The 27,432-nt window shown below is 34.2% G+C and overlaps 1 protein-coding gene across 3 annotated transcripts in view; it reads right to left on the bottom strand.

Moving 5' to 3' along the window:
• Nucleotides 1-27,432, bottom strand: part of GPATCH2 (G-patch domain containing 2) — a 113,577-nt gene that overhangs the window by 16,761 nt on the left and 69,384 nt on the right. For all 3 annotated transcript variants that reach the window (XM_021390231.1, XM_021390229.1, XM_021390230.1), the window contains exons 6-9: nt 25,083-25,147; nt 22,381-22,420; nt 19,202-19,266; nt 1,632-1,714 (exon numbers count right to left, since the gene is read on the bottom strand). In XM_021390231.1, coding sequence (XP_021245906.1) covers nt 1,632-1,714; nt 19,202-19,266; nt 22,381-22,420; nt 25,083-25,147 — 253 coding nt within the window. The remainder of the gene's footprint in view (nt 1-1,631; nt 1,715-19,201; nt 19,267-22,380; nt 22,421-25,082; nt 25,148-27,432) is intronic.

The raw sequence follows: 27,432 nt of genomic DNA, 5'->3' as shown, positions 1-27,432 counted from the left end.
CTATTTTTATTCAAATTTCCAGATGTATTTCCATTCTTAAAGGACACCGTACCCCTTTCATAAAATGGGTAAATTATTGACATATATAATCAAGTCTCATAACAGACAAACTATAACTTAATTGTAGGGAGATATACAGTGAAGAAAATTGTAATAGTTTATAAAATGTTTTATATTATCAACATGTATGTAGAAGTTCACCAAATTTTATATTTGCTTAAAAATTTACACTGATGAAATGCAGAAAAAATCTTGTGAGAGCACAGAAAAAAATCCTCTCTCCTTCTGTAAAGAACAAAATTGAGAAGATTACCTCGAATTTAAAAAGAAAATAATCTCTCAAATTACTTAAAAGGTACCTCATATGATACATTTACCCATCATTATTCTGTTATCCATCAAATAAAAGAAAGTCCTGGGAATTCAGAATCTCTAAAATTGTAAATATAGAAATACATGATGTTGAATATAATGCATTTACTTCAGCATCAAAATATTGGCTTTGTGAAGTTGCGCAGAGGAACCAGCTTGTAAAATAAAATAGCGAACACTGAAAGCCCAAGGTAAAATGAACAGTAAAATGAATTTTGTGATATTTCATACCCTCTTAGTACCATCCTTTAGTACTTGAAAGTTATCAAGTGAAAATCACCTTGTAGAAATAATTATATTATTCTCTCTTCAACCATTAAGTATTTTTCTTTCTCACTTCACATATGTTCAGAGTCTTAGAACCTGACCCATACATTCTCTTTTTCTATACTACCGCCACTAAGGTGCTTTAATAACATTTTTAATATTATTCTTAGTCTGTTACTGCCACTGAGATTTAAAACAATGAAATTTCAGAAGAGGGAATTCAGCTGGAATACAAATATTAGGCTTCTCTAAAGACAGCTATCTAGAATATATATGAAAAACTGTATGCGTTATGTATGTTGCTATAATGATTTATATATGACTACCGTGTGCAATCCAGATTTACATATTACCAATACATAAAACATCTTACACTGACACACACACACACAATCTATTCTTTCCAGTATGCACATATGTAATTAATACAAACAAACCGACAAGTGTCCTATAAATCACTGCCAGGTATTGAAAAAGTCATTTCACAGCAGTGACATCAGCAAAATGCAATGATTGTGACCTCGCATCTGTAAAAATCTTTCAGAAATGTGTTTGCAAGTTGCTTCCTATTTAATCCACAGCACTAATTTTAAAGCTTGTCATCATATTTTCAATTGTTTGCAGGATATTTACTATATTCATATGCACTCCTCTCAAAAAAATAAAAGACATCTTAAGTCTTCTACATTGTAATGTCTGAGCAGACATGAGCCATAATCTTTACTGTCTGTGATTCTTAGTATACGAAAAAAGATACAGTCTCATTAAAGAAGCACTGTTATAAAGATCTAGAAACTGGAAATGTTTGAGGGAGAGATTAAAAAATAGATATACTCTTTCAATTCTATTAACAAGTAAGGATAGAAAAAATCTGAAGTTACAATATAAGTTACTGAATTTACCCAGCATTTCCCTGGGTCACTGACCTACTGCTTTGTATTTACAGATTTAACATCTTGTGTTTTGTGTTCAGTCCCACTGAAATTGGTTACCTGTGGGTCCTGGCAGGGGAGCAGCTTTCCTTCTCCGTTTGATGTCTCCCATGCACAATGATCCTAAATGCACACTGGTTTGCCTGCAAGTAATTATAGGAGAAAACTATTAACAAAGGAAGAAAAATGCCACATAAACACAAAGCTTGTATAATCCAAACCGATATCAAAACATTCAATTGAGATGAAGCTGCACTATGAAGCCACCAATCTTGTTTGTATCGAAGCATAATTATGTTTGTTGACAAGTGCTCAGTATCTAAATGTAGCACCATAAATTGTTCTTGGAATGAATAATATAAAAGGAATGCTTTTTAATTTTCAAAACTGGTGATCTTTCTAGTGCAACATAAAAAAAAACAAAAATACTGCAGCTTCTGACAGGAAAATAGCTAAGATTAATTATCTAAAGAAACCACAATATTGTTGGTGCAATATCAATAGGCTAGTAATGCCTAACTGTCAGAGCAACATTTATTACAGGAAAACCGTTATCAATTTCTTTTTAAATTAAGATGAAGAACGAATGAGAAAACATGAAACAGTAAACTCTTCAAAGGTATGTGAAATCAACTTGCAGTACACCAATTTGCCCTTTACTAATTCAAAGGTACGGTATGAGAATGATATAACGGAGCACAGTGTCCAATCTCTCATTAAACAATGATAAGCTTAAGACTAGAAAACTGTTGGAGGTGCCTATGATGAAGACAAGCCAATCTTACTGCACTAAAGCCAGCTATCTAACAGTTAGGTACCACAAAAAGGGTAAATTTGGAATTTCCAAATAATGAATTTTGCAATATAATCTTAAAGGATATGTTACTTTTCTTAAAGTAATGTGCAATCCCTCTAGAAAGGAATATATCTTGTTTGGATTTTTTGTAAAGAACTAAAAGAGAACAGGGGATAAATGGAATAATTTATAAATGCCACAATTTTAATGTCGCCAGATATGTTATTCAGAACTGTGAACTTCTTACCATAGTGTTGTGGTGAATTTTGGTAAAACTACAAGCTAAGAACTGCATCTGATAGACTACTACAGCATAGCAATACTCTGTCACTCAGGGAATCTCGTTTCAGCATGGATATATGACCTGGCCTTTACTGTATGTGTCATTTTTTTTAGGCTGGTTTGCTACTAAATAAATAACAAACAGTCATTTATGTTGAGAGACTTCAGATCTTTTCAATAATGTGAAGAGTGAAAAGAATATCTTGACTTAAAAAAATGGCAATGTACAGTCTTCTATACACTTTTTTAAAAAAAGATCCAGTAAACTAACAAGGAAGTACTTCAGTGTTTTTATGTAAATTGTAAAATATTCCAACAAATAAGTTTCATACAGAAATGTATTCTAGCTTCACTTAATGAGTCCCTATTTCAACGTTTATTTCTCTTACTTTCAGCTTTTTTCTTCCTTGCAGTTCTAAGTTGAAATTCCACCCTATTTAACTTCCAGAAATTGCAGTAGAAATGCTATACTAACATAGTGCTATATTTCAGTTCTAAATTCAGACAGAAATCAAGGAATGTAACTCATAACCGACTGTACAATACAGAAAATGAATACTTAAATATAATATGGAAAAATAAATATTTAAGAGATGCATATAACACTGATATTAAACGTAGAATAAACTGTGTGGTAATTTATATGCCAAACAGCGTGCAACTCAGTGCTTTCAGAATGAAAAATGGAGAAAGCCTCCAGGAACACAAGCAGGATGAAAGATAAAAATTAATAAAGTCACGCAATTGAATCTGGAGACACAAGCTAGAGCAGTAACAGCTAGTAGTGTTTGAGTTATTTTACCCAGAATTGATTATCTGTTATACTGCATTGAGATATCCAGATTATTGATCTGTAAGATTATGGTACTTGGGTCTCCCCACTTTTCCTCCAGGCACAGGGAATGGAGTTGCAACAAATAACACTAAGTAAGGACTACTTTGTTATTGTTGTCACCCTTCATGTAGAACATAACAGTTACTTTTTAATTTAAAATCAATGAACATCTGAAAGGCAGCCTTGTTCCTTCAGCATAAATGAATCATTCGTCTTTGCAAGGCACAACAATCTGATCAGCAGCCAAGGTGAGAGTGGGTATTTCTTTGTTGTTGAAAATTCCATGTGCCACAAATAAATAGCAATACGCTAAAGTCCCAGTTAAGCTTTGTCAAATCTGGTTTTATGGCCACTAACATCAAATCTCAGACTTGCTCTCAATGCAGAAGTGGAGTTCACTTTCACCAGGTCTTACCATCTGATATGCACCGCCAATTCGGATTAGTGCGAAACATAAAGCTAAGGGTTTTAAGAAGAATGAACAAGAACCATCACAGTTCCTGAACCAGCAGTTAGATGAAATGAAGCATCGTACTTCAGCAGAACACTACATTTTGAAATGCCTGTAATGGGAGTATTAGAAAGGAGGGAGAACTCTGACCCTCAATCAGGCTAAGTTCAGCATTATGTTCCTTAGCATTAAATCAGAAGAGCAAGGATTACAGAAAGGAAGATAGCTATTTGCCTGACTACTCTCTACTTATCCCTAGCTTGCTTCTAGCTATCATTTATAAATAGTGCTCTGCAGGGAATCTAGGCATTTTATTAGGGAAAAAATAAAACTTGTTAAGACCACCTTGCCTGAAAACTTGGCTTTTGATGTGCTGGTGACAGGGACTAGAGCAAGCAGTGTCAAATGGAATAATTTTTAAGGAAAGACAACAGGAACTTGTCGCCTCATTGTATGCATTTACAAATAGAGGCTTTCCAGAGTATTAGGCCTAGTTAAAGCTGCCCTCTGGATAAAAAGTGTTCCCAAGCAGCCTCAGACAAGCTTGGGAGACAAACAGATGTGACTATGGTCCCTGGCGTTTGGCAAGAACACTCACTGTCAATAAGAAAAATATGAGCATGGACAGGGCATCAGCTGCACCACGGCAGAGCAGGCCTGCGAGTGTCACAGCCGCAGCAAAGTTGTGGCAGGGGGAAATCAAAGGGCTGCAAAAGCCAGGCTGGTGTGAACTTACACTAGCATGCCAGGAATTGCTGTTGTTGTGGCATGCCTCAACATATTAAACAAAAACACTGAATAAACTACTGTCAACTATTATTTATTTATTTAAAAAATTTTGGGTGTTTTATTTAGATTCTTCATTATACATGGTAAATAAGAGCCTCAAAACTGAAGATAGACTATAGAAGGCAGGAACAGCAAAACAAACAAACAATACAACTCTATGAAAATAATAACAATGAAAAGCAGTTTTGATACAGCAAATATTTTTATTCTCTGTAGAGAAGCAATGCCACGCAAAACAATTCAGAAGCTTCTAGACACTGTGACAAACATTCACTCAAATTCTGTTATCCTCCTCCTTAAATAGTTGCAGTTTTCTTATCATTTTCTTTTCCTCAAGAGACTTGCCCCTGTTATAATATCATACGATTTCTGGCATCTTCAAACTCCCCAAACAGTTCTATCCATTCCTACAGAACAGACTCCTTTTTCTTGTTTTTTTCCCCCCGTAATCATCAAAGCTCAATAAGTAAATAATTTTCATGAGTGTTCCTCATGTCTTCACACAATCATAAAATAACAGAATGTTTGGGGTTGGAAGAGACGTTAATGATCATGTAGTGTCAATCCCCATGCCACAGACAGGGTTGCTACCTGTCAACGGTTTTCGGGCGTTAGGCCCGATTCCGTGACAAAGGGGACGGGGGACCCAAGGGCCCACGTCCCGGGAAAAGGGGAAAGGGGAAAAGGGTAGGGAGATGGCCCTGAGAGCAAAGAACAGCGGCAACAATCTGAGGAGAAACAAACTAATTTACTAAATAAAATATCGGAATGCAAAACAACACACTATAATACAATATAATTACAATTTAAGCTGATAAATCCAATACAGAGAGAGAGAATGTCCCAAAATCAAGGTAGGCCTTACTCTACTACCGACGATAAGACGGCTGGAGAGCGAGGTGCTGCCAAGATGAGAGACGGTGGAAAAAAAGGGATGAGGTCTCGTGATCTGCAAGTTTTTATACTGCGAGCTTCTATCTTTTCCCTCCGGCTGGAAAATGGTAACAAAGGAGCAAAGTACCGTGGGGACTGTAGTAGTCCTTCTCTTCAGAGAACTAGGTACATTCACTACATGATGTTATGATGTGGAATACCAATAACCGAAAATCACAAAACCATGACACTACCCAAAAGATCAGGTTGCCCAAGACTACATATAGTATGGCCTTGAATACCTTCAGGGTGTTCACCTCTCCAAGACAATTTTTAGAGGTTATATCAGATTTATATCTGTAAAATCCTTGTGTAGACAATGGGCCATTTGGTAAGATCCCCCCAGACCAACCATTGTGCGATGGAACCTACAGCTGCATGGCTTACATGGTGATCCACCTTGCGAGCAACTGAACACAGACCTCTGCTGCTTTCAGAGTTAAAAATTCACCAGCCCAGTCACTGAGAAGGGTAATACGATGAACTGGTTAGCTGATATTCCCAAATGACTTTTAGCTCACTGATTTATTACATGCTTCTGTAATCACCACCATAGCAAGAGTAAAAAAAAGCAGCAAACAAAAAACCCCCGAAGCCCCCCAAAACAGACAACTACAACAACAATCGCAAACTCAATGCTCCCCCCAAATAAAAAAAAAAAACAACACAAAAACCAATTAATCAAATCCAATAATTGCTCCACAGTCTCTTCAGAAAGAAGCAGAGAAGACTGTTATTAAAGCACTTAATTTCATATGCACTAGTACAACAGCTTAGACTAGTGAAGACTGTCATCTTGTTCGGCGGAACTCCAGGTACTAGTGCATTAAAGCCAAAATATATGCGTGTTTATTTTGTCTACTTCATTGTAACCTGACACTCATTTTACTCTTTCTGCTTTTAGCAACTGTCACTTTCCTTGCAAGTTGCAATGGTTTGATATCAGCACAGTTGCTTTTTTGTTAATGCACTGCAATTGCACTGCTAGTTTCATCATTGAATGCAAACTTAATTTTGTCGTTCAGTATATTTAGTGTCAAAACATTAACCTTACTACATTACAATATTGGTAAGATAACTTCTAAGTAATGGAGATTATGGTTTTATGTTCCGTGTTAAAAAAAAATATAAAAGTACTGAGGACTAACAAAGCCAGATGTGGGAGAGTGTGCATTTTTTGTTTAACAACACGTATTAAATACCTGTCCTCTTACGTGGAAAATCCTATGCTGCAGACTATGATAATGTAATAATGTTTTCAAGAAGCCTGATTTCTAGGCTATAACTAGGTGAACCTGTAATGATCAATACTTGTCTATCCATTATATTCCAACCGACATCTCTCTCACCTGAGGAACAAATTCACTGTAAACAGTGCCACATCGTTCTGCCACAGTATCAATGCATTCCTGCAGATGGCTGTAGAACTCTTCAATTTTATCATCAGAATGCTTTAGCTACTGTAGAAGCTTGACAAAAGTTTAAAAGCAAAATTCTTTAAGAAAAGATTAAAATAAGGCAAGAGTTGACGCATTTGCATTCTAGAAGGGACTTGAGAGAATTATTTCCAAGTGGAAAGGTAATTGCCACGGTCATTTCTCAGTCTTAAAATATAGATAAGCAATAGATATGAATATAGATATAATTGAAGACAGAATGTAGTGAGAACCATGATTAAGCTTGAAACAATTTGACAATTCCTTATAAACTGAAATTAAGTATGTCTACTTAGTATGTATGTGAAACAACATTCACATTAGCAAAAAGATTTTAAAAAGCAACACAATTCAACTGCATAACAGAGGAAAGTTAATAAAATGATTTAAAATGAAGTACATTGTGTAAGTCAACTTTACAAAATCAAAGCATAATCTGAGTGAAATTCTCATTACTCAAATATCTTTAGCATGAAAATATCACAGAAAGGGTTCTCAAATTCCTACACATACTGGACCTGTAGTATAGATTCTTGTTTATTACACCTTTAAATGCAGACACTGTTGTATGCAGTGGCCAATGGAAGCACATTCATTAGCACTGCTTAAATAGAAAGCCTGGATGCATTTTTCTTACATCTTACTGTACACTTCTCACTCTCCGCAAGTGACTAGCAATGGCTTCAAGACAACCTGAGTCCACAGAACAGTTTACGATCACTTTAGAGTTAAATACAATTAAAAACTACTATGTATGTTTTACTAAATGTCCAATCACGTTATGATGAACACAAACTTCTGTCCAAATGTGGGCACAGTCTCTGGCCTCCATGCAAACGGCCAGAAAGCAGTAACCCTATGGTAATATTTGTGCATTATAAACAATTACACAGATGGACAGCTCCTTGCCCATTCTCAAAAAGGTATCTACATCCTCTCACTCTCTAAATATGCACAGTACATGCACAATTCAAGCAGATGTGCAGGACACTACTCTGAGGTTATTTCTGTGGATGAGAATGAACAGAATAATGGCTTTAACAATGAAGATCCAGTAACACTTTGGTAAGAGTATTTGAGATAAATGTCACTCATAACAAATTTACCTTACTTCAAGTCAAATCAATGTCTACAATCTGTTTAGTTATTTGTCACAGAAACATCACGTGTGTGTATGATGGCAATTTGGGCAGTGTGAGCGTTAAGTATTAGAACAGCCCCTACTGTCTACACCAAAGCTACCATGATAGCTGCATTCTTGGTGAACAATTCTTCACTTAAATCTTCCATGCAGAAAAAAAAGCTTAGATAATGTGATGCTGAGATCAAACACTCAGAGTACACATGAGGTCTACCTCTACTTCTATCATCTCTCCCAGTGAATTAAAAGGATTTCATGGCCTTTATGGAACCTGCAAAAGCAGCACTGACAACACTTAGCACTAGAAGACTGATTCCTGGAAATTAAAAACTTAGAAATCTTTAGTACGTCTGAAGGATGCCTGATTTTGTTTTTAGTGTGTGAAATTGTTCACAGATTTATATATATTCTCTCATGATAACTTTCTGGAGGTTGTAGAAAGAACACCGCTCCCTCCAGACCTTCTAAACATTGGAGTGTTGACAGTATCGAAGGGATTTCCTTCTTAGTTATGAGTGGAAAACAAAGACTGCTGCAAATTAATCTTGTGTACAAAATATGCTAAAAGTTTTTACAGTAACTCTTCATTCAGTGCTAAAGAACTGGCAAAATAATACTGAAATACAATTCATGTATAGCATAAAAATTAATTTTTAATGGTTATGAAGATGAATATAAATTTATTCTTGGTATCATTTGCTCAGACACCATTCACATGAAATCAGTTCCACATTTGATTCCTCTACTTCCTTTACAAATATTGAAGCTTTTCTTCAAATTTGTTTAAAGAATGACATCATTCATACAACAGATTGCAGCATCTCCCTCCATAAGTGTGAAAAATATTATATTAACCACAAAAGCTATGCACTTTATTGTCCTTTTAGAAAATTTTAAACAGCTGCGATAAAACAGTGCGTATCAAACTCCTTTCATATTAAGCCAATCTGGTCACAACATAACTTTCAACATAAGGATGACATACCTGTTTTATTGAAAGTCCTACAGCAATAATATTATAAGAAAAATACAATTTTCCTCCTGCCCACATTGGCTTACCTCATCACCAAATACTGTATCCTAATAACTTCCTTTGTATTACCTTTTCAGCATTTCTAAGGGTCATTCAGATATAGAAGTAGTGCAAGGTCTGAAAGTCTACACGGGTACAATAAATACTAAGGAAAACAAAATTTGTGACCCCTAATTTCAAGCCACTCATACTTTATCTGCAAATCAAGAGTCTCTAAATTTTTTTCTGTATGAGAGGCCTACTGCCCTCAGAAAGGATAATGCATTGTTTTTTCTTGTTTCTAATTAGTAATTTAAGCATATGTTCAGCATTTAACTCTAAATGTTTGCCTTTTCCCCAAGCTCTAAGACAGCTGTCCAAGATGTGAATGCCAGAAAACATTTAAATATCAACATCTGTTGAATTATGTTAATTTAGTGTAATATAATTGGGCATGAGTTGGAATTGATCAAAAGTATATGAATTACACAAAGGCAAATCTAAACCAATATCTTAGTGTACAAACAAGTCACCAAGGAACATTGACAGAATAGAACTAAAAAAAAAATCTACTTCTGTTAAAAATTTGATAGCTATAACTACAGCTTTTTCAACAAATGACATGAATTCACATTTTTAGAAATGAATATTTATATCAGAATATTTCAAAATAATTTTGAGTACATATTTTCCATTATGATTTTTAATCACAGAATACCTGATAAAAATAAGTAATGCTCATCTTTGTGTGATTATGTAATGTAAACAGAAAAGAGGTTCCAGAAATAATATCTTTCTGTTATAGGATAATATTGTTTCACAAATTCTAAAGCAAACATTCTTTCGTTCCTTTTTCATCTTGTGACACCATCATTAATATCCAAAAGATATGGGTCCTCATCTAGTCTGAAACTATTTCAGAATCATCTTTTTGACTTGAGCAATAACCACGGCCTTGAACAGATACTTCCACGGAAGGACTGGATAGCTTACTCAGCTACACTGTTCATTACAGATATTTCTGAATACATATTTGTTTACCGAGCGTGACATTCACTAAATATAGTCAGTACAGGACAAATGCAACTTGTTGAAAAGCCTTGCCAATACAGTTCTGGATTACACCTCACACTTCCATAGTTTTAGATTATACTCTTATAGGGACTGGTTAAAATCATTGCAAAAATTAGTACCACTTTCAAAATTTTCTTTTAGAGTAGGCAGAGAACAAGAAGCAACAATGTAAAAATCTATCACAAATATCTAACATAGCTTAAAAATGGAACAAGGAAAATGTTTGTAAGGTTGGAAACGCCCAACTTTTGTATCAGTTTAATTCTTTGCCTCTATGGTGTGAAAATGAGAAAGCATAGCCAACTGGAATGCATTTGCTCCACTGTAAGAGACTAACAGTTCAATTCATGCAAGTAAACAGCCAGCACAACATAACGATTTTCAACTGCTCATTCAGGTCTAAATATAGATCAGTGATCTAGAAGTTTTTTGTCAGTCTTTAGCCTACTGTCTTTCAACTGGCTCCAAGAAAATAACATCTCTACAGCTGGACTTCAACATCATTCCTTCTTAGTCTTTTCACTTCCAAATTTTTAATAGCATGCTTGACAAACAACTCTTCAAACAATCTCATCTCCTGGTCAAGATAGTACAGCTATTATTCAGACAATAATTTGAGAAAATGAGATATAACTGTGCCTACAAAGAGAGAGGGGGAAAAACTTCACCAACGCTGAGACTGAACGTTAAGCTAATTATGCTTCCTAACTTTCTGCATCCATTCACCGTAACAACTGTCATGAAATCTCACTAAGTACAAGGTATCTGCACTGTAGGAGTGAACGCAAAATTTGAATTTCCAATAACAAAGAAATGCAGGTAGGAAGAAGCTAAAGAAACATTGACTGATGTCCTCTGTCCTTTAATAACTGGTGATATTAACACTTCAAAAAGCCTTGACAACACAAAGTCCCACATCCAAAAACAGCACGCTGATTACTGTCCTATTCTTCTTTTTGGCTAGGGCAGTTCTTGAATGTCATTTTTCACATAGACTGAAAAGTATTATTATAATAAATGAGCACAACTTTGAAATATAAAAGAAAGAAAATTCTACATAATATGAAACAAGCTACGCACATTTTCCTCTAAAATTTCTCTCCTTACAGAAAACCACAGTCCGAAGAGAAATCACTGTGCCTATGCCTGTTGCTAAGAATTTCAGTTAACGTACAGCTGTGGATGCTGCTTTAATATATGAGATCCAGGGATTCCTCTAATACCAGCAGGAACTTAATGTAAAACTTACACAAACACTTAAATTTACAAGAACAGAAAAATACAATCCCACCTTTCCTCCATGCATAACTATTCATCCTTATGTTCAAGGGAAACAGCTTTCATGTGCCTGCATGGTGTACAGACAGAGAGGATCTAAGTTTTTATATCAGCCTAGTACAAATCACTTCCCCAGTGTGAGTAAATGTATGACTTCACAAAAACTCATGCCAGGACAAATGAACGCTGGAAAAACAGAAAGCAAAAAGGCCTGTTCTGATTGCAACATTGTTTAACAACAAACTAAAAAGTTAATGGAGCTTCAGTGCAAGTTAATGTGCATCGTTCCTGCACTGAGCTTAAATAGCAAGAACAGTCTTCACTCTTCTGAAGACAAAATCAACTTTATCTTTATTCCATGAGTACTTTAAGAGGTAAGCTGAGAAAAGCAAAGCTCAAGTTTTGGAGTACAAACTGGAGTAAGCTTCACTGTGGCAACTACAACAAAGCAAAGCTGTAAACAGGTGTGAGAAATAAGCATATCATGCTGAAATTCAGTTATATGAAATGGAGAAATTTGTTATCAATTCATACCGGGTAAAATTCAATCTAGACTGTACATCAGGAAGATCCAGAAGCAGACCAATTCTGGAGGTTATTTCATTTTGTTTATTTTTTTTTAAGTAAGGACTAATCAACTTACTGACAGTTAATACACTCATGCATTGTTGGAATTTAATTTTAAAATAATTTTCATGACTATTCAGCAGCTTATGCACAATATTGTAAAGTATATTAACTTTTAGTACAACAACAATGAAATTCTGTTTGTGGTTTTGTAGTTAAAACTTAGCTTTGCATTACAGAAGCAATGAAATTCTGTGTTTTTCAAAACAAAGTTGGAGGGGTTGAGTTAAAAAGTAATATTACACCTTTATAATAGTGACTAATATTAATTTTATCAGTGGATACTTTAATCTATCCATGAATGAATAAGGGAACTTAAATATTTCCTTAAAATTGTTTTTTCCAAAGCACAACATCCTTGCTACCCTTTGAAATAACAACCAAACTGCTCTCTCTGCCCGCAAATGCAAGTCATTTAATGACCTTAAAAATAAGGTCATCGTACAGAAAACTAGATCAGGAATTGCCCTCTTTCAAAATGGCACCATCTCTTCTCCAACAGGAAAAATTGCAAACTGATGAAATAACATTGTCCCTGAGGGTGATGACAAGGGAAGAAAGCAATGTGTCCTCAAACATTCACATAATTTAATCTGGAACTGCAAATATTATTAGGCACCAATCATAAGTGTAGAGTTAGTGCTTCGTGGCACTCCAAAGAGGAGATAAAACTGCTTAGTTGTTAATTTCTAATGATGTAAACACATTTGGATTTTAATGTTTTATCTGAATCTCCTGCATGATTGATTAGCTCTGGGGTTATAACATATTAACTTAATACCTTTAATCGTTGTACAGCTAAATTAAAATGTTTAAATATTACCATTTAAAATATTTTTGTTGGGAGTATTTGTTCATGTGATGGCAAAAGCAAACTATGCAGTAAACCAGTTATGCATTCTTTAGTTTTACTGCAGTATAACTATATGCACATTTTCATGTACAATTTTCAAAAAACTGGCTGAATTTACCTCCTCTGCTATTGTAATTTCATTCCACAAAAGCCACATTAAACAATTACAGTACTTGTAATTAACCAGTAGTCTAATGTACAGTTTTCTTATCCCAATCTATTAACAGCTGCTCAAAAAAATGTAGTAATTAATGGTTTCATTTATTTTTGGCAAACCTGCAAGACGACAAATAGTTTTGTATCTGCTGCAAATTAGGACTCTTTCCCAAACAACAGATGACACGGTGGGAAAGAGGGAGCAGACAGAATACTTACACATCTTTGTTTCTTTAGAAGTTCAAATAAAGAACAGCTGTAATTCTATTTGTCACATCTTTAAAAAAAACATACTGTCTCTGTATCGTCAGATGAAACTGAACAAGTGCTATACAAACATACAAATAGGGGTCTCCCTTCCAAACTGGGAAAGGCTGAAATTCATATTGCTAACAGAGGAAAAACACACTTTCGAAAAGCTCTCATCAGCTTTGGTGCTAATTTTCTTCTAGAAACTTTCTTTAAGAGAATACCGTTAGTCATAATAAATAAATAAATAATCAGAAACATGTACTTGAGATACAACACCTTTTAGCAATGCAGGGCATACATTTAATCTGGATTGAGAACAACTAAGGAAAAAAGGAAAGTAGCTGCAGAAAACCTGGGGAAGTTATGATTACAATTCTATTTAACTGACATTCATCATTATTTAGTATCATCTGACATTTCCTTCACATAACACTTGAACTATTTCCATAATCTTCTATTAAGGTCTCTCATGTGGAGAAACTTGAATTTCAGCCTGTGTTGTTTACCATTGCAAGAGCATACTTCAAAGCCTTCTTGACAGTTCAGAAGAGAACAGTAACAGGTGGCCATTGGAAGAATGGCACATGGTCTTCCTCTCACATTACAGTAATGGATGAGTAGGTGCCTATTCTGATTTTTAAATAAATATAAGCTTCTACCTCATGTTATGATCTACTTTGCAGCCACAAGAAGTGCATAACTAGTTCATCCTAAGCTGCCACTACATTGACAAGATTGTTAGCATTGCATGAACTACCTCATTTAAACCTAACTTGCATAATTCTATATCACTTTGAAATAATATATCACTTTTGTGAGTAAGACTTTGTTCAAGCCAGGACTGAACTGTATGAGAACTACAAATAGCCTTTTTTCCTTTTAATGATCACTGGGGGAACATTTGAGTGTGGAAAGCCAACATGGAGTCATCAAGATGGAACAAAGAATTTGCACACGGCAGAAGTTTGGACACTATTTTCTTTTCAGTTTCTCCATTCATGTGTGTGCCATAAATTCTACTTACAGTACAATAAGAAAAATAAACACAGATAAAATAATTTTCAAAACTTAACATGAGCATGCTGTAAAAAGAAATAAGACGTAAGACCATTATGTATAGTAAAGGAAATAATTGTATGAGTTTAACTTATATAGTAGTAGCAGTTTCCCAATCTGAAATGTTGTTTCTAGATTACAGCATAAAATAACTAGTTACAGTGCTGACTGTACAACCAAAGGTAAAATATTAACTTACTTCAGCATTCTGGTTATTCTGTCAAATAAGAATAAAAGCACCTCGTAGCCTTACAGGACATTGTGAAGACAAATACATAAAAAATTTAGATACACAGATAGTTATGTTACAGAGGTCCCCTACTTTCTTAGCAATACATCACTCGTTGAAAAGAATCATGTTATAGTAGCTCAGCAAAATATGGTTCAACTCTGTAGCTGACCAAACAAATGTTCTTTGCACTGGGGAATCTTCGTTAGGTAGAACTCCTTTTTCTAAAATTTTACAAAAATTCTTGACTTAAGAAAATGTGTTTCACCTCGTGCTGGGAGCAGGCAAACAATGAGCACATGCTCAGCTATGGCAGCTCAGCTGCCAAGCAACAACTTGTTAACTTGCCATAACTCAATCATGTTCAATTGTTTGCCCACAGCCTCAGGCTACAGACAGACATTTGGTCTGCTAACAACTGCACCAGATGAAGACATTACTATCCCAAGCTATTTGTTATCACACATCTGCTAGAGATTATCATCTCCACAGCTCTGCCGGAAGAAATCATGTGAGCACTCCCTAAAATGGTTTGTACAAACCAAGCCAATTTAATTTAAATAGGTGAGTTGAGCTAACCAGGCTGGTTTTGCCCAAAGCATACTAGAAAATGAAGAAAAAAAACCTTCTTTACTGGCAAAAGACTATAGCATGAAAACAAGCAGCTGGGAGAATTAACACCTTCAAGCAGTGTAGTGGGATTTGGGAGGAAACAGTTCCTGTCCTAATACAAAGAGATAATATAAACAGAACTCTTTCAAGGCTATGGGGAAGGAATAAACATACAGCTTTAAGCCAAATACATAGCATTGTTTATATAATTTCAGTAATCAGTGACAAAAGTGTTTATTTGTAGATACTTGTAATGGTGGCATAAATAGACGTGCATTATAAAGTGTCAGATACAGAAGATCACATGTTGAATTGTATCAGTATCATTTAATTTATCCAGTTTCTATGTTTTGTGGTGCAGGACTATCCCTTCCTAACACATAGTTCCTCAGTTGCATTATTAACAGTTCTCAACAATCAAAAGATCCTTCCAACAATAAAGCTTGCTATTAATTTGCATAAGATTGGCTCATAATTATTAATTTTGACAGAAGAAACTTAATACCAGCAACCTGGTATGGTAAATCTTACCTAGAAAGTATAAGCAGTACTCCACTATGGATAGAAAGTTTCAGACCACTGGTGTTTAAACTCCACACCTTTCTTTGATGTATTTACCCAATAAACTACTCCACAAGTCACCAATCTGACATAAAGCAGGTACTTACATATTGTCTACTTGCTGACACAAGAACTGTGTTCAGTCATCCAAAAGGGGTAAGGAACAGTCCAAGCAAGCATAAAAAACGTGCGTATACAACTATCTTATATGCATACCAAAAGAGAAAATGTTTTCAAGAATAGAAAAAAAAAACCCAAGTCCACCACTAGAAATACAGTTGTGTGAAAACTATACAAAGAAATAGATGGAGAAATTAAATCTTTTAGTAAGAGGATCAGATTAAACTATATTCTTGGTAAGCACAACAACTCTGTAGAATTTCCAATCCTTACTCACTGTTGTTATTCCATCACCACCGTTTAGCAGCTGTACAGCAATACAATGTAAAGTTATGACCCTTACTTGTTGTGTACTCATCCAAATTACATCCGATGCATCAATTAGTCTAAACAGTCTAAAACACAATCTAATTTAGTGTCAGTTTTAGAATGCTTCAGACTCTCACGTGTGAGTAAACACTTGCATTCAGCAGAAGTCTTAACTGCATATGAACAGAGAACCATACAATCAAGAAACATTTACTTCAAGGTTACTTAATTCGGAAAGGATCTAAAATTTGTTCTAGTATGACCTCTTGGCACTTGATTGGCATCCTTGTTTCTCAGTGGTGTTTTTTTATTGTTATTTTCATTGTTGTTGTTTCTGTTCTTTCTTTGTTTTCTGTTGTAAAGCATTTGGACATACACAAAATTCCAAATGACATTTCTATTTTAATATTCCATACAAGATGAAAATGCATATTTATAATAAGGTGGAGCTCACCATTTTAATAACTGTACACAGTATTTGCTATCAAAACAATAATTTCTATAAGTACTTCGTTACGTACAACATTTTCTTTCTCTGCATTGAGCGATGAAAGTAAGTTTAACCCTTACAGCAGAAACAACAACTTAAAATTAAGATTTAACACAAACAACATTCAATATTAACCTTAGATAATTTCCTAGAATTGTTAAATGTCTTGGGTTGGAAGGAACCTTAAAGATTATCTAATTCCAACCCTTCTGCCATGGGCAGGGTTGCCACCCACATCTTAATTTATAAGTGAAGAAATACCAGACAAACTGATATGAATTGAATGGGGATAAATACAATGAACATACGGTGACATCAACTATGTATTTATAACATGTTGTTCCTATATATCTGAAAAATCTATTTTGGTGAGAACAGCTTTTGATAAAAAGTGAAATGTTACAATAAAGAACATTCAAATTTGTAGGAAGAAAGTAGTCCCCAGGAATGTTACTGGCCCAACAGAAAAAAGGATTGTACACAGTGCAAATCAAATTCTTATTTGCAACAGCTAAACTGTTAAAATTTGTTCAACGTACAACCTGGAAATAATTACTTGATATTCTAAGAGAGTTGTCAGATTGTAAAAAATATAATTACGATAAAAGTCTGAGAACTTATTTTCCATTCATTCTCAAGAACGGACAGTAAAAGTTCTACGGACAATAAAAGTAGGCAGAGAAAACTTTTTTTTTCCTGAAATACCACAAATAATTATTGTGAAATAACCTGATGACAACCCAGCAGATGATCTTGCTATTTTATAAACATACTATAGTATGATAATATATGTTGATACTGCGTCTATCACAATAATAGCTTATTTAAGTCTTAGTTTAATAATACTACACATATTTTAGAGAAAACAACAGTCTTCAGACTTGTGTTTGCTTTTACACAATGCTGTCAGGTATTTATTTGGAAAAACAGTCTACCAACCTACTGCTGATTTGGACAAGAAGAGAGGTTGAAGAACACTCCAGGTATTTCATGTTATTAAAAAAAACCCAAACCTCTCTGTTCTAACTGCTTGCATAGGTATCAATCACTTTGAAAGAACTTCACTGACCAGAAAAACAAACATGAAAGTTATGCTTCTGAATTCCTCAGACACTGTTCCAGGGTGGTATGGCATAAAAATGGTCCTTAAAAGACTTCAAATATAATCTGCTTCTTAATGTCCACGTACTCTCTCAGTTTCAAGTAAACAGCTTGATAGTGTGTATTTACAGTGAAAATTCTCACCTAACGTGGACTCAAACTAACATTCTGAGCAAAATACAATGGCGACAAGAATGTTTGCTAGGAAATGTACGCACAACTTTTCAGATATTTTTGCTTAATAAATAAAAGGCTTAATAGGCAAAGCTATCATTTCTGAAGATAAATAACCAGCATTTGCCCAATCAGCATTTTAAAAACTGTGTACGCAAAATTTGAATACAATGACAGAGATTCATATTTAGTATGCATATTTTTGAAGGAAGTATTGATCTCCCTTTCCAGCTATTCATCAAAGCAATCATTTAATAATGTGAAAAACTTATTTCAGGATGATCACATATATGCTGCAAGGTAAATGCTTGAAAGACAGGTGGATTGTCTCACACAAACCCATAGTATTTTGCAGTGATACAAATCTATGATAACTTTTCAAAATAATTTAATGACATCATGTTTACACAACAACATTAAAATTGTGAAAAGTGTTGTGCGTGGAAAGCAAAACATTCCCACAGTTTCTCACTTATGAAAAAATACTAGAGTTAAAATAATTTTTTGTCAGACTAGATTGATTCAACAGGTAACGCACACAAAAAACCCTCTAGGAACAGACTCCTAGACTAATGCCTATCAGTTCAGTGTTTAACTTTTTATTTTGAGGGGGAGGAAACAAGCTGGAGGACAGAACTACATTTGTTTGATTAGTCTTCATATTGAGATTCTTGTTGTTGAAACATGACTTAAGAACAATTCAAGTGTTACAGTATTTACATTGACTCCTTGATTTCAAAAGTTAGCATGCATAATGGTAATTTCATACATTTTCAACAATTAACTTAGATCCCAGAAGCACAAACCTTGCTTCAGTATCCATTTAATTCTCATGTTTATTAAAGAGATTGAGTTCATTAAGTGTAGTTGGATACAGATACTGATAAAGTCTGTGCCAGCAAAGGTTAGGTTATACAAAAGAGATTGTTTAAAGTAAATCACAAGAACAGAAAAACATGGAAAATACCCCAAAATATATATAAAATTTATATAAAAATTTGAGTTAATAAATCAACAACTGCATTAACAGTTGTAATGATGGCTGCCAATAACCTGAACTTACCTGCTAGCTGTTTTTACAGAGCTGTTCTTCTTGTGTCCTCTGTCTGATCGGTTGTCTCGCAAGAGCTGAAGATAGTAAAAAAAAAAAAAAAAAAGCTCAGAATAGTTTCACATCCAATGCCTCTATTTGTTTTTTAGCAATGTTATTCTGACAATGCTATTCTTTTCTGTCTTTTGAGTAATCCTTCAATAATATTTTCACCCTGGAGTCTAAAACTGATGGATGCCTAGTAACATTTTATGGTAATAACTAAGATTGCAAGATACATTCACAAACACATGCTTTATTATAAATTCCCAAATAATTGAAAATTTAAAAAAAAATTCTAGAAGCACATTACAAAGTCACTTACAATGTCACATTTTACTTATCTGTAAAATTTTTCACAATTTTCATACTCAAATTTTTAATTTTTAAGATAAAAAGTGGTGGGGAAGACTTAAATTATGAAAAAAATATATTCAGGTTGGTGCTTGTAGCTACGCAAATATGAAACAGTTGCAAATTTCTCTAAGCCCCGGGAGTTTTTATAATTTGAAAGCTGTAGAAGCAACAAAAACACATTATTAAAGCTTCCCACGATAGTGGTGAAGCAGGGATAATGAAGGAGGTACTTAACTGTAGTAATGCCTCAAGTTCTGAAACAAGCTTTGATTAACTCTTTTTTAGACAAAAAACAGAAGAAGACTTCTCATTAGGATCATTTCCAAAATTCAGAATTATATTTCCAGCGTTCTGATATTTGTTAAGATGGGTAAAGTGGAAGTTAATAGCAAAGAAATGCCATTAAAAGGTTGCAGTAGTGAACCCAAAACTCGACAGTATTAAAAAAATGAAAACATTTCTTAAAGCTATTCATATACTGAACAAAGTATAGAATGAACTTAAAAGTCCACTGGAAATTCGTGAATGTTATGACTTGGTCAACTGTACCGTCATGCTGTGCATGAACTCCAAAAAAATTACATCTATCTAAAAATTATACTTATTTTTTCCCTAACTTTTTATAGCTTGCTTCTTGCATAAGGACTGCTCCTTGTCATTTCAGTTATCAAATTTTCAGATGCAGTGAACAAAAGCACTTTTATTTTAAAAGGCAATCAAAGGATATGTAAAGATCTTATTCCAATACGTTATTGCAAGTTAATTTTTTTCCATTTTCTTATGGTCAGCAAATCAGGGCACTAGCAAATTGCATTTAAATATAGCCACAATTCTTACTAGTATGATTATTATATAATGTGTATTTACCTCATGATGAGATAAAGACAACATTTCTATTATTATCAATACACTCTGGCTGAAAAGAAAATTGAATTTATGTCTTATAAAAATACAGATCACCAGCCAGATTTTAATTACTCATTTTCTAATGTAATAATTTTAATTTCAGAAATCAATTAAAAGAGGAAGTATTTAGCCCACACAACCTACAGTTATACAGTATGGATTTTCACAGCTTTAGGGAGAATTCTGTAGACTGTCTCTTTTCTTATATTGGTCTAAATAAAAAAAAACCAAACACACCAACAAAACCAAACATGATACCCCAGACACACATATATTACTTGACATTAGCTTTACTTGAGAATTCATTAATTGATTAAGTTTAGAATAGAGTGAATTTAAGATAATCTCTGAAACTGCAGCCCTTAGGAAATGCAAAATAAATGTGTAGAATTTAAAATTAATTCAAAGCTACTGTTATCCAAGAAAAGATTATACTCTGAGACAACCAATGTATTGAAAAAAACCACTCAAAAATAATTACTCAAATTCATTTTAATCTAGTAAATCTTGCTACTTATAGCGTCAAAATTTCAGGAAAAAGGATAAAGACACCCCAAGGGAACCTTTCATCATGATTAAGATGAAGCATGCCCATTTTTAAAATGCTGCTCTACTGTGATTCTTCTACTAAAAAGCATGTCTCAAAATGATGCAAGTTAAATGTGAATCGTGTAAAGCTGTCTGTTTGGATGTTAAAGTGTCAGTCAACTTACTATAAGATGTCAGAAGTTCTCAACTGATAGTTGAAATTGTACTATACATTTTTTTCCACTCCAACAGTTTTGAGCAGGTAAGAGAGAGATTCAGCTTGCTATGGAGTTCAAAAAAAGCAGGGGGCATGGAAAGGGAATATGCTGATTTAAACTCTGACTTTCTAGAGAAACAAGTGTTCATGATGGATCACCCTATGATGAACCTTTCAAAAGATTCTATTCACCTTATTTCTTTTTGATGTCTCAAATCTATTCAAATTTGTAAGCACACAAGTGAACTGGCACATATCTAGTTACATCAACTGTGTTACAACAATTTTTTATCAATTGAAAAGTGAACAGTGGAACTGTGGTCTTAAACTTCAATGCATCGCTGATTTATTCAGTTATTTTACTTAAAATTTGATATTAACTATACAAAACCAGATATATTTTCATAGTTGAAAGTTCTTGGACAGTATGCTCTTTGAATCTTATAACCATCTGTAAGGAAAAGTATTCCTCCATGTCTGAAAACAAGCTAAAGAATTAAGTGTTACATCTCTAACCAAATATAAACACACCTTCACATTCCTTGAGCACATTTCTAGGCTTGAGCATCTTAGAAACTATACCGTAGAGGCTCAGTAGACAAACCTATAGTTTATCCTAGCCAATAACTGTATCATGGTACTCTTTGCTTAGCTGGCTACAATGGAAATGCAACAGCTCTTTTCCTGCTACTGCTATGGTCTTTTTAAACAATGAAATTTAGAAAAATTAAAATGAAAATCGTCCTGTAGAAGCCTACTCACTCTTGTCACTGTTATGTTTCATTCATAATATCAGGAAATAAATTTTGTTTTACTGCATTTTGAGAAAAACAATATTTAGAGATTTTTAGAATTAACAAAATTTTTTAAAAAAAAACAACAACAAAACAAGAGACTTTTTCCTTTAACCAGTCAAAACTCAAGGAAGCTTAACTGAAATTAAGTTACTAACTCAAGATTTTTAATTAACAGAAGGATTTTTTGAAAGGCGTTGCTTTTCATAAATTTTCTAGCAAGGAAATACGAAATTATACCTGCATTGTCAATCATTTCTTTAAATATTAGCCTGTTGCCTCTGGCATAGAGGTAGTTGAATTCCTTAACACATCTCAAGTAAACTGTTTTTGATCAAAACAGTTCTTACCTGGCTATGTTCCTTCCTAGCCCCAGGGCTAAACCAATGGCTGTGGGAGAAGAAGAAAAGACAGGTTTAACAATTTAACTAACAACGCACGTGCTGTCATATGACCAGCCCGTGCGTGCTTTTGGGTATTTTATTGTCTGCCAGGAAAATACAGCCGGTGGCTACACTTTATTTTAATGGGATATTTTTATTGAACTCTGTCTGCTACAGTTCTGAAAGAATACACTACAAATTCCATTTCTCAGTAGCCACTGGATTTATACATAATTATATTTTGTCAAAGAAGGTAAAACAATATAAAAATGATAATATTTTAATATACTGTAATGCATGTGCTATAAATAAAAGTAATCTGACATTTAATCCTGAAGTGTTATTTTTTAATGATTATAGCTGGAAAGATTTTTAAGTACTGTGGATTATTTGGTAATTGTTACTGTACTACCTCACAAACTGAGGTCTGATTTTGAATCTAAAGTGAAATTCAAAGTCAGTAGAACTTTTTCCCCACAGCATACTGGAGTACCCACAAAATGATACTAAAATATTCAGTTTAACTAGTATGCTTTGAGAGGAAGCAAAGACCATGGTATGTCTGATCTATGAAGGCTGCTCCAAAAGTAATGCCCCCCGCCCACGATGTCAGATACTGATGTTGGTGGCACAGCAGTAGAGGCCGAACCTTCCCACCAATATCTTGTTACATTTTATTGCCATATGGCAGATGGCAGCACAGGGACACTGAGAAAACAGCATCTGACATGCAAACGTGAACGAAGCAAAGATGTGTCACCGAATTCTTCCATGTTGAAAAAATGGTACCCACTGACATTCATCAACACTTGCTGAACATTGACGGAGACCAAACAGTGGATGTGAGAACAGTGAGGCAGTGAGTGGTACGTTTCAACAGTGGTGACAGCGACAGTGGGTCACCTCTACTGGTGCAGGTATTGATGAGTGCAGCGTACAGGGTTTTGTTTATTGCTGGTGAAAATGAATAGCTAATAGGAGTGAATATGTTGAAAAACAGTGTATTGTAGCTGTGAATTTGTACTACCAAATAGCATTATTGTGCTCTTTGAATCTGTTGTAGTTTCCATGGAAATTAATAGGAGGTATTACTTTCAGAGCAACATGCGTAAATTATAAAGTCCCAAATCTGAAAGCTCTTTGCTGATGATCAGTCTATCTTCTCATTCCTGTATTGTAAGGAAATCATCATACAATACCAGTTGTCACTGAAACCTATATACTACTAAATCCTTTTTCTGCTTTTGAGATAATTGAAGGACAAGTGTGAAATTAAAAAAAATGAAATGACAGCAAGAAAGTTACAAGTATACTTTGAGACATAAATTAGCAGGCATTAATATAAGATAGATATGAAAGACATTCATCAACTGCAATGAACAGTTCAACTTTCATGGTAAAATAAAAGCTGACAAAAACAGATGTCATGCACATGTAACTTTTATGGTGTGGCAGTGGATGAAACAAAAAACTTGACATTTGTGAGTGATTCAACAAAAAAAGGTCAGCAACCTGAAGGAAGCTGATGAAGGTACGAAATATGAGTTACGTCTAAAATCCACATAGCTAATTGTCAACAGCAAATGCTAAAAGGGGAGCAGCAGACTGGGATATGGGTAGAATGATCCTTCTCCATACAAAGTCCGCTAGTTTGTGGCAAATCAGTGGATTGCAAACTAAATATTAGTTCAATTTATTTTGACTGAAAAAAATACATCAAAGCAATTTCAATGTGTTCCACATTTAGACATTAAAAAAGCCCTACATAAAGAATAATACCTCTTATAGTGAGAAATCAATGTTTATGTCGCACTCAACTTTATGATTTTGGCCGTTCACTTAATAATTGCTATTTGTTTGCTTTTTTATTTTAATAAAATGAAAGATGAAAGCTATAAAGCATCAGTTGGATTATTTTGGGGCAGAAATAACTTATGAAATCACAACCTCTTTAGCTGACATACACATCAGTAAACTATGCATTGTGTGTATCCCAAAATATATTATTTCCTAACCATCTCTGCCTGTGTTTTAGATGTATGATTTGGAAATTTATAGGAAACTTACCTTATTGTTGTAATTATTCAAAAGAGATTAAGAAAGAATACAACTAATGTTGTCAGCTGGACAGAACAGCAGTTGACATTAATTGCACACTGGAGTACCTAAATAAACTGAATGACGTTCTCTACTTGTGTGTCCAAACAATTAATATACTTTCATGAAAATCACAGTAACCTTTCTCCTCACATGATACATAATGTTTAAGATTCAATAATGTGATGCTTTTCTATTTTCAACTATTCAAATCAGGCATTTCTGAAATTGTTTACTTTTGAAAAAAAAAAAGCACGTCTATTTAAACAACCCGTTACATTTGGTATCTATCTTATTTTACAGCACTTATGAATGTTGCTTTTTAGAAGAGCATACACTTAGCAGGTTAATAAAAATACATTTACAAAGTACTAAACTGCATGTTTCATTAAGAAACATAAAATGAATTACAAAGGATTATAAATGTTTCTATTAAATAAAGAACATTATGTAGCTGAGCTGAGGTTCCCTTATCACGTTTGTACAGTTGTAAAATGTGGCTTTGGGGAAGAGGCACTACTGTAATGCAAAGGAAAATAAAAAGATTTCTAAGTCCCAATACTGATACTTACTCATGGTGAAGAGAATCCTGGGACAAGTGAATTGTCTTTCTGCTACCGCCTGGTCCTGGAGTTATCTAAGGGAGAAAAGTAAGAAAAAAGTTGTCTTTGAATTATGGAGCAGCGTATGAACACAGACTGTTTATTAAGGAAGCATACTGCAAGTACGGAATGCTGTATCTAGTGTACTCTCTCTTTTCTAAATGCAATTAGCAATACCTGCATTTTTAAATTAAAAACTGAGTGTGGAAAGGTGCTGTACAGGATTTATTAAAATCCTTTGGGTCTGATTCTGATTGGATGTTAGACATTTACAGATATCTGGGGCCTAAGTTACGTTTTGAAAGTCCATGAAGTGCTCACTCTGAAAAACGTAAAGTTATACTGTTTGAAAATCACATTCAACACACACACACAGCATCTACTCTCACTCAGCCTTTGAAACCCCAACACAAAGGTCTTGAAACTCAAGTTAATGTAAGAAAAAAAGCAAAGACAAAATGATTTTTACATATGTCATATAGTTTTTGTCTAGCCCTTTACATGCACTGAAATAAAAATGACTTAATATACTTAATTTAAGAGTAATCATAAGAATTCATGACAGCACATGTAGAATTTTCCTGTAAAGTGCAGATGGTATTACTCAAATATGCAATCAGCTTTATTTTTATAATCTCCTTAATAGAACTAATTTGTCTGCACACGTAGACACGCAAAAGAAGAATTAGGGACCTCCCAATGAAATTAATGCTTGAAAAAACAAAGCAGAAGGCAAACAATTCCTGCTGGAGAGAACGCACAAACTGATTTTTAGTTCCTTGGAGGTAGTTCTGCAGTCAGTAGAAGTGGGAAAGAAGCCAGACATTCTGTCAGTTTTGAAAGGAGGCAACAAAATTCACCAATGATATGCTTAAATGGCTCAGATTTGCCAAAAGTAAATACGCGTAAGATTCACAGATAAAAATAGCCTATCATTTATTTAATGAACAATGTGTTCAAACATTAAAGAAAAAACATCTCATGTTATGATAGAGAAAAACGAAGGCAGTTGGAGCTTCAAATCTAGAAAACTTTAAAAGAACTTTGAATGAAGTAATTTGAAAGCACCAAGATTTAAAGTATTTGACTCTATTCTGTTTCTTTGACCATAAAAGTAACAAGGGGCCAAATAAAGGGACCCTAAAACATTGTCACTTTCTGGCTGGTGGTGCTTGAAAAGAATGTACTGCAGAAAAACCTTTGCATGCATATAAAACCCTAGTAGAGGAAACAAGGGTAACTACATGATTTTGCTATCTCAAGGATTCTCTTCAGCACAGAGCACACACAGAGAACAGCACCTAGTGCTTTATCGGTTTTTGCCGTTTACTGTTTTACTAGACTTACTGAGGCTGTACAAAGCCACATGATAATAGTAAATCAGTGACCAACATTCAGACAACTTTACACTGTTATTCATCTATTAATTAGAGCAAGAAACACCAGTTCACAAAGACAGACCTAATAATAAGATCCAATATTTAAACATATAATTTCTAAATGTTAAGATTAATAACTAAACTGTTACTTTAACAACACAGGTAAACATGTTGCTTGGCTCTCAAGAGTTACATCCTGCATTAATCTCAAAATGAAGTTTTCATGCTATTCCAGTGGGTACCCCTGGAATATAGTAATCCATTTTCTACACTATGGCTATAAGAAAAGCCGACTGTGCCTATGTCATGCTTTGTTAGAGGTTCATGATCACATTATCTCATGGTGGACCTGACACTTTTATTCAGTTTACAGTATGTTCTGTGTACAGGCAACTTATTTCCTTTGCCAGGGCTGCTGACAACCTTTTCCACACTATATTAATCTTGTTTATAGACTTTATCTTGGTACAAATATCAGAAAACCGAACTTTTTATCTCAGGGAGAAAATAAACAACATGTTGACAGAAGCAAAAGCTATTTTCTGGACTAAAATTGGTTGTTTACCCACAGCCGTACTTATGGAAACAAGTTTAAGTTTCCAGCTTACTCAAAATACATAATCTGAAATTTAATAAGCACTGAAAATCCAAGAAAAAACACTTGACAGATTTTCAGTTTTAAAACAATATATAAAACACAAATACATTTTTCCACTTATTTATATGAGAATATGAACAGATACAAATGATCACAGAGTACACTGCTCAGGTTTTTCTTACATACCCTAGAAAGCTTCAGTTTTACCAAGCAGCCGCACAATATTTATAAAATTAAAATCATAACGTATAATTACAGGTCTTTATATAAAACTGAATGCTGATGATTGTAAGATTCATAATCGGTAACACAAAGGAATTCATCTTTGCAAAACCGCCATCTA

This window comes from Numida meleagris, chromosome 3 (genome assembly GCF_002078875.1).
Source record: "Numida meleagris isolate 19003 breed g44 Domestic line chromosome 3, NumMel1.0, whole genome shotgun sequence".
Lineage (NCBI taxonomy): Eukaryota > Metazoa > Chordata > Aves > Galliformes > Numididae > Numida > Numida meleagris.
This window is presented reverse-complemented; position numbering and strand designations above follow the sequence as displayed.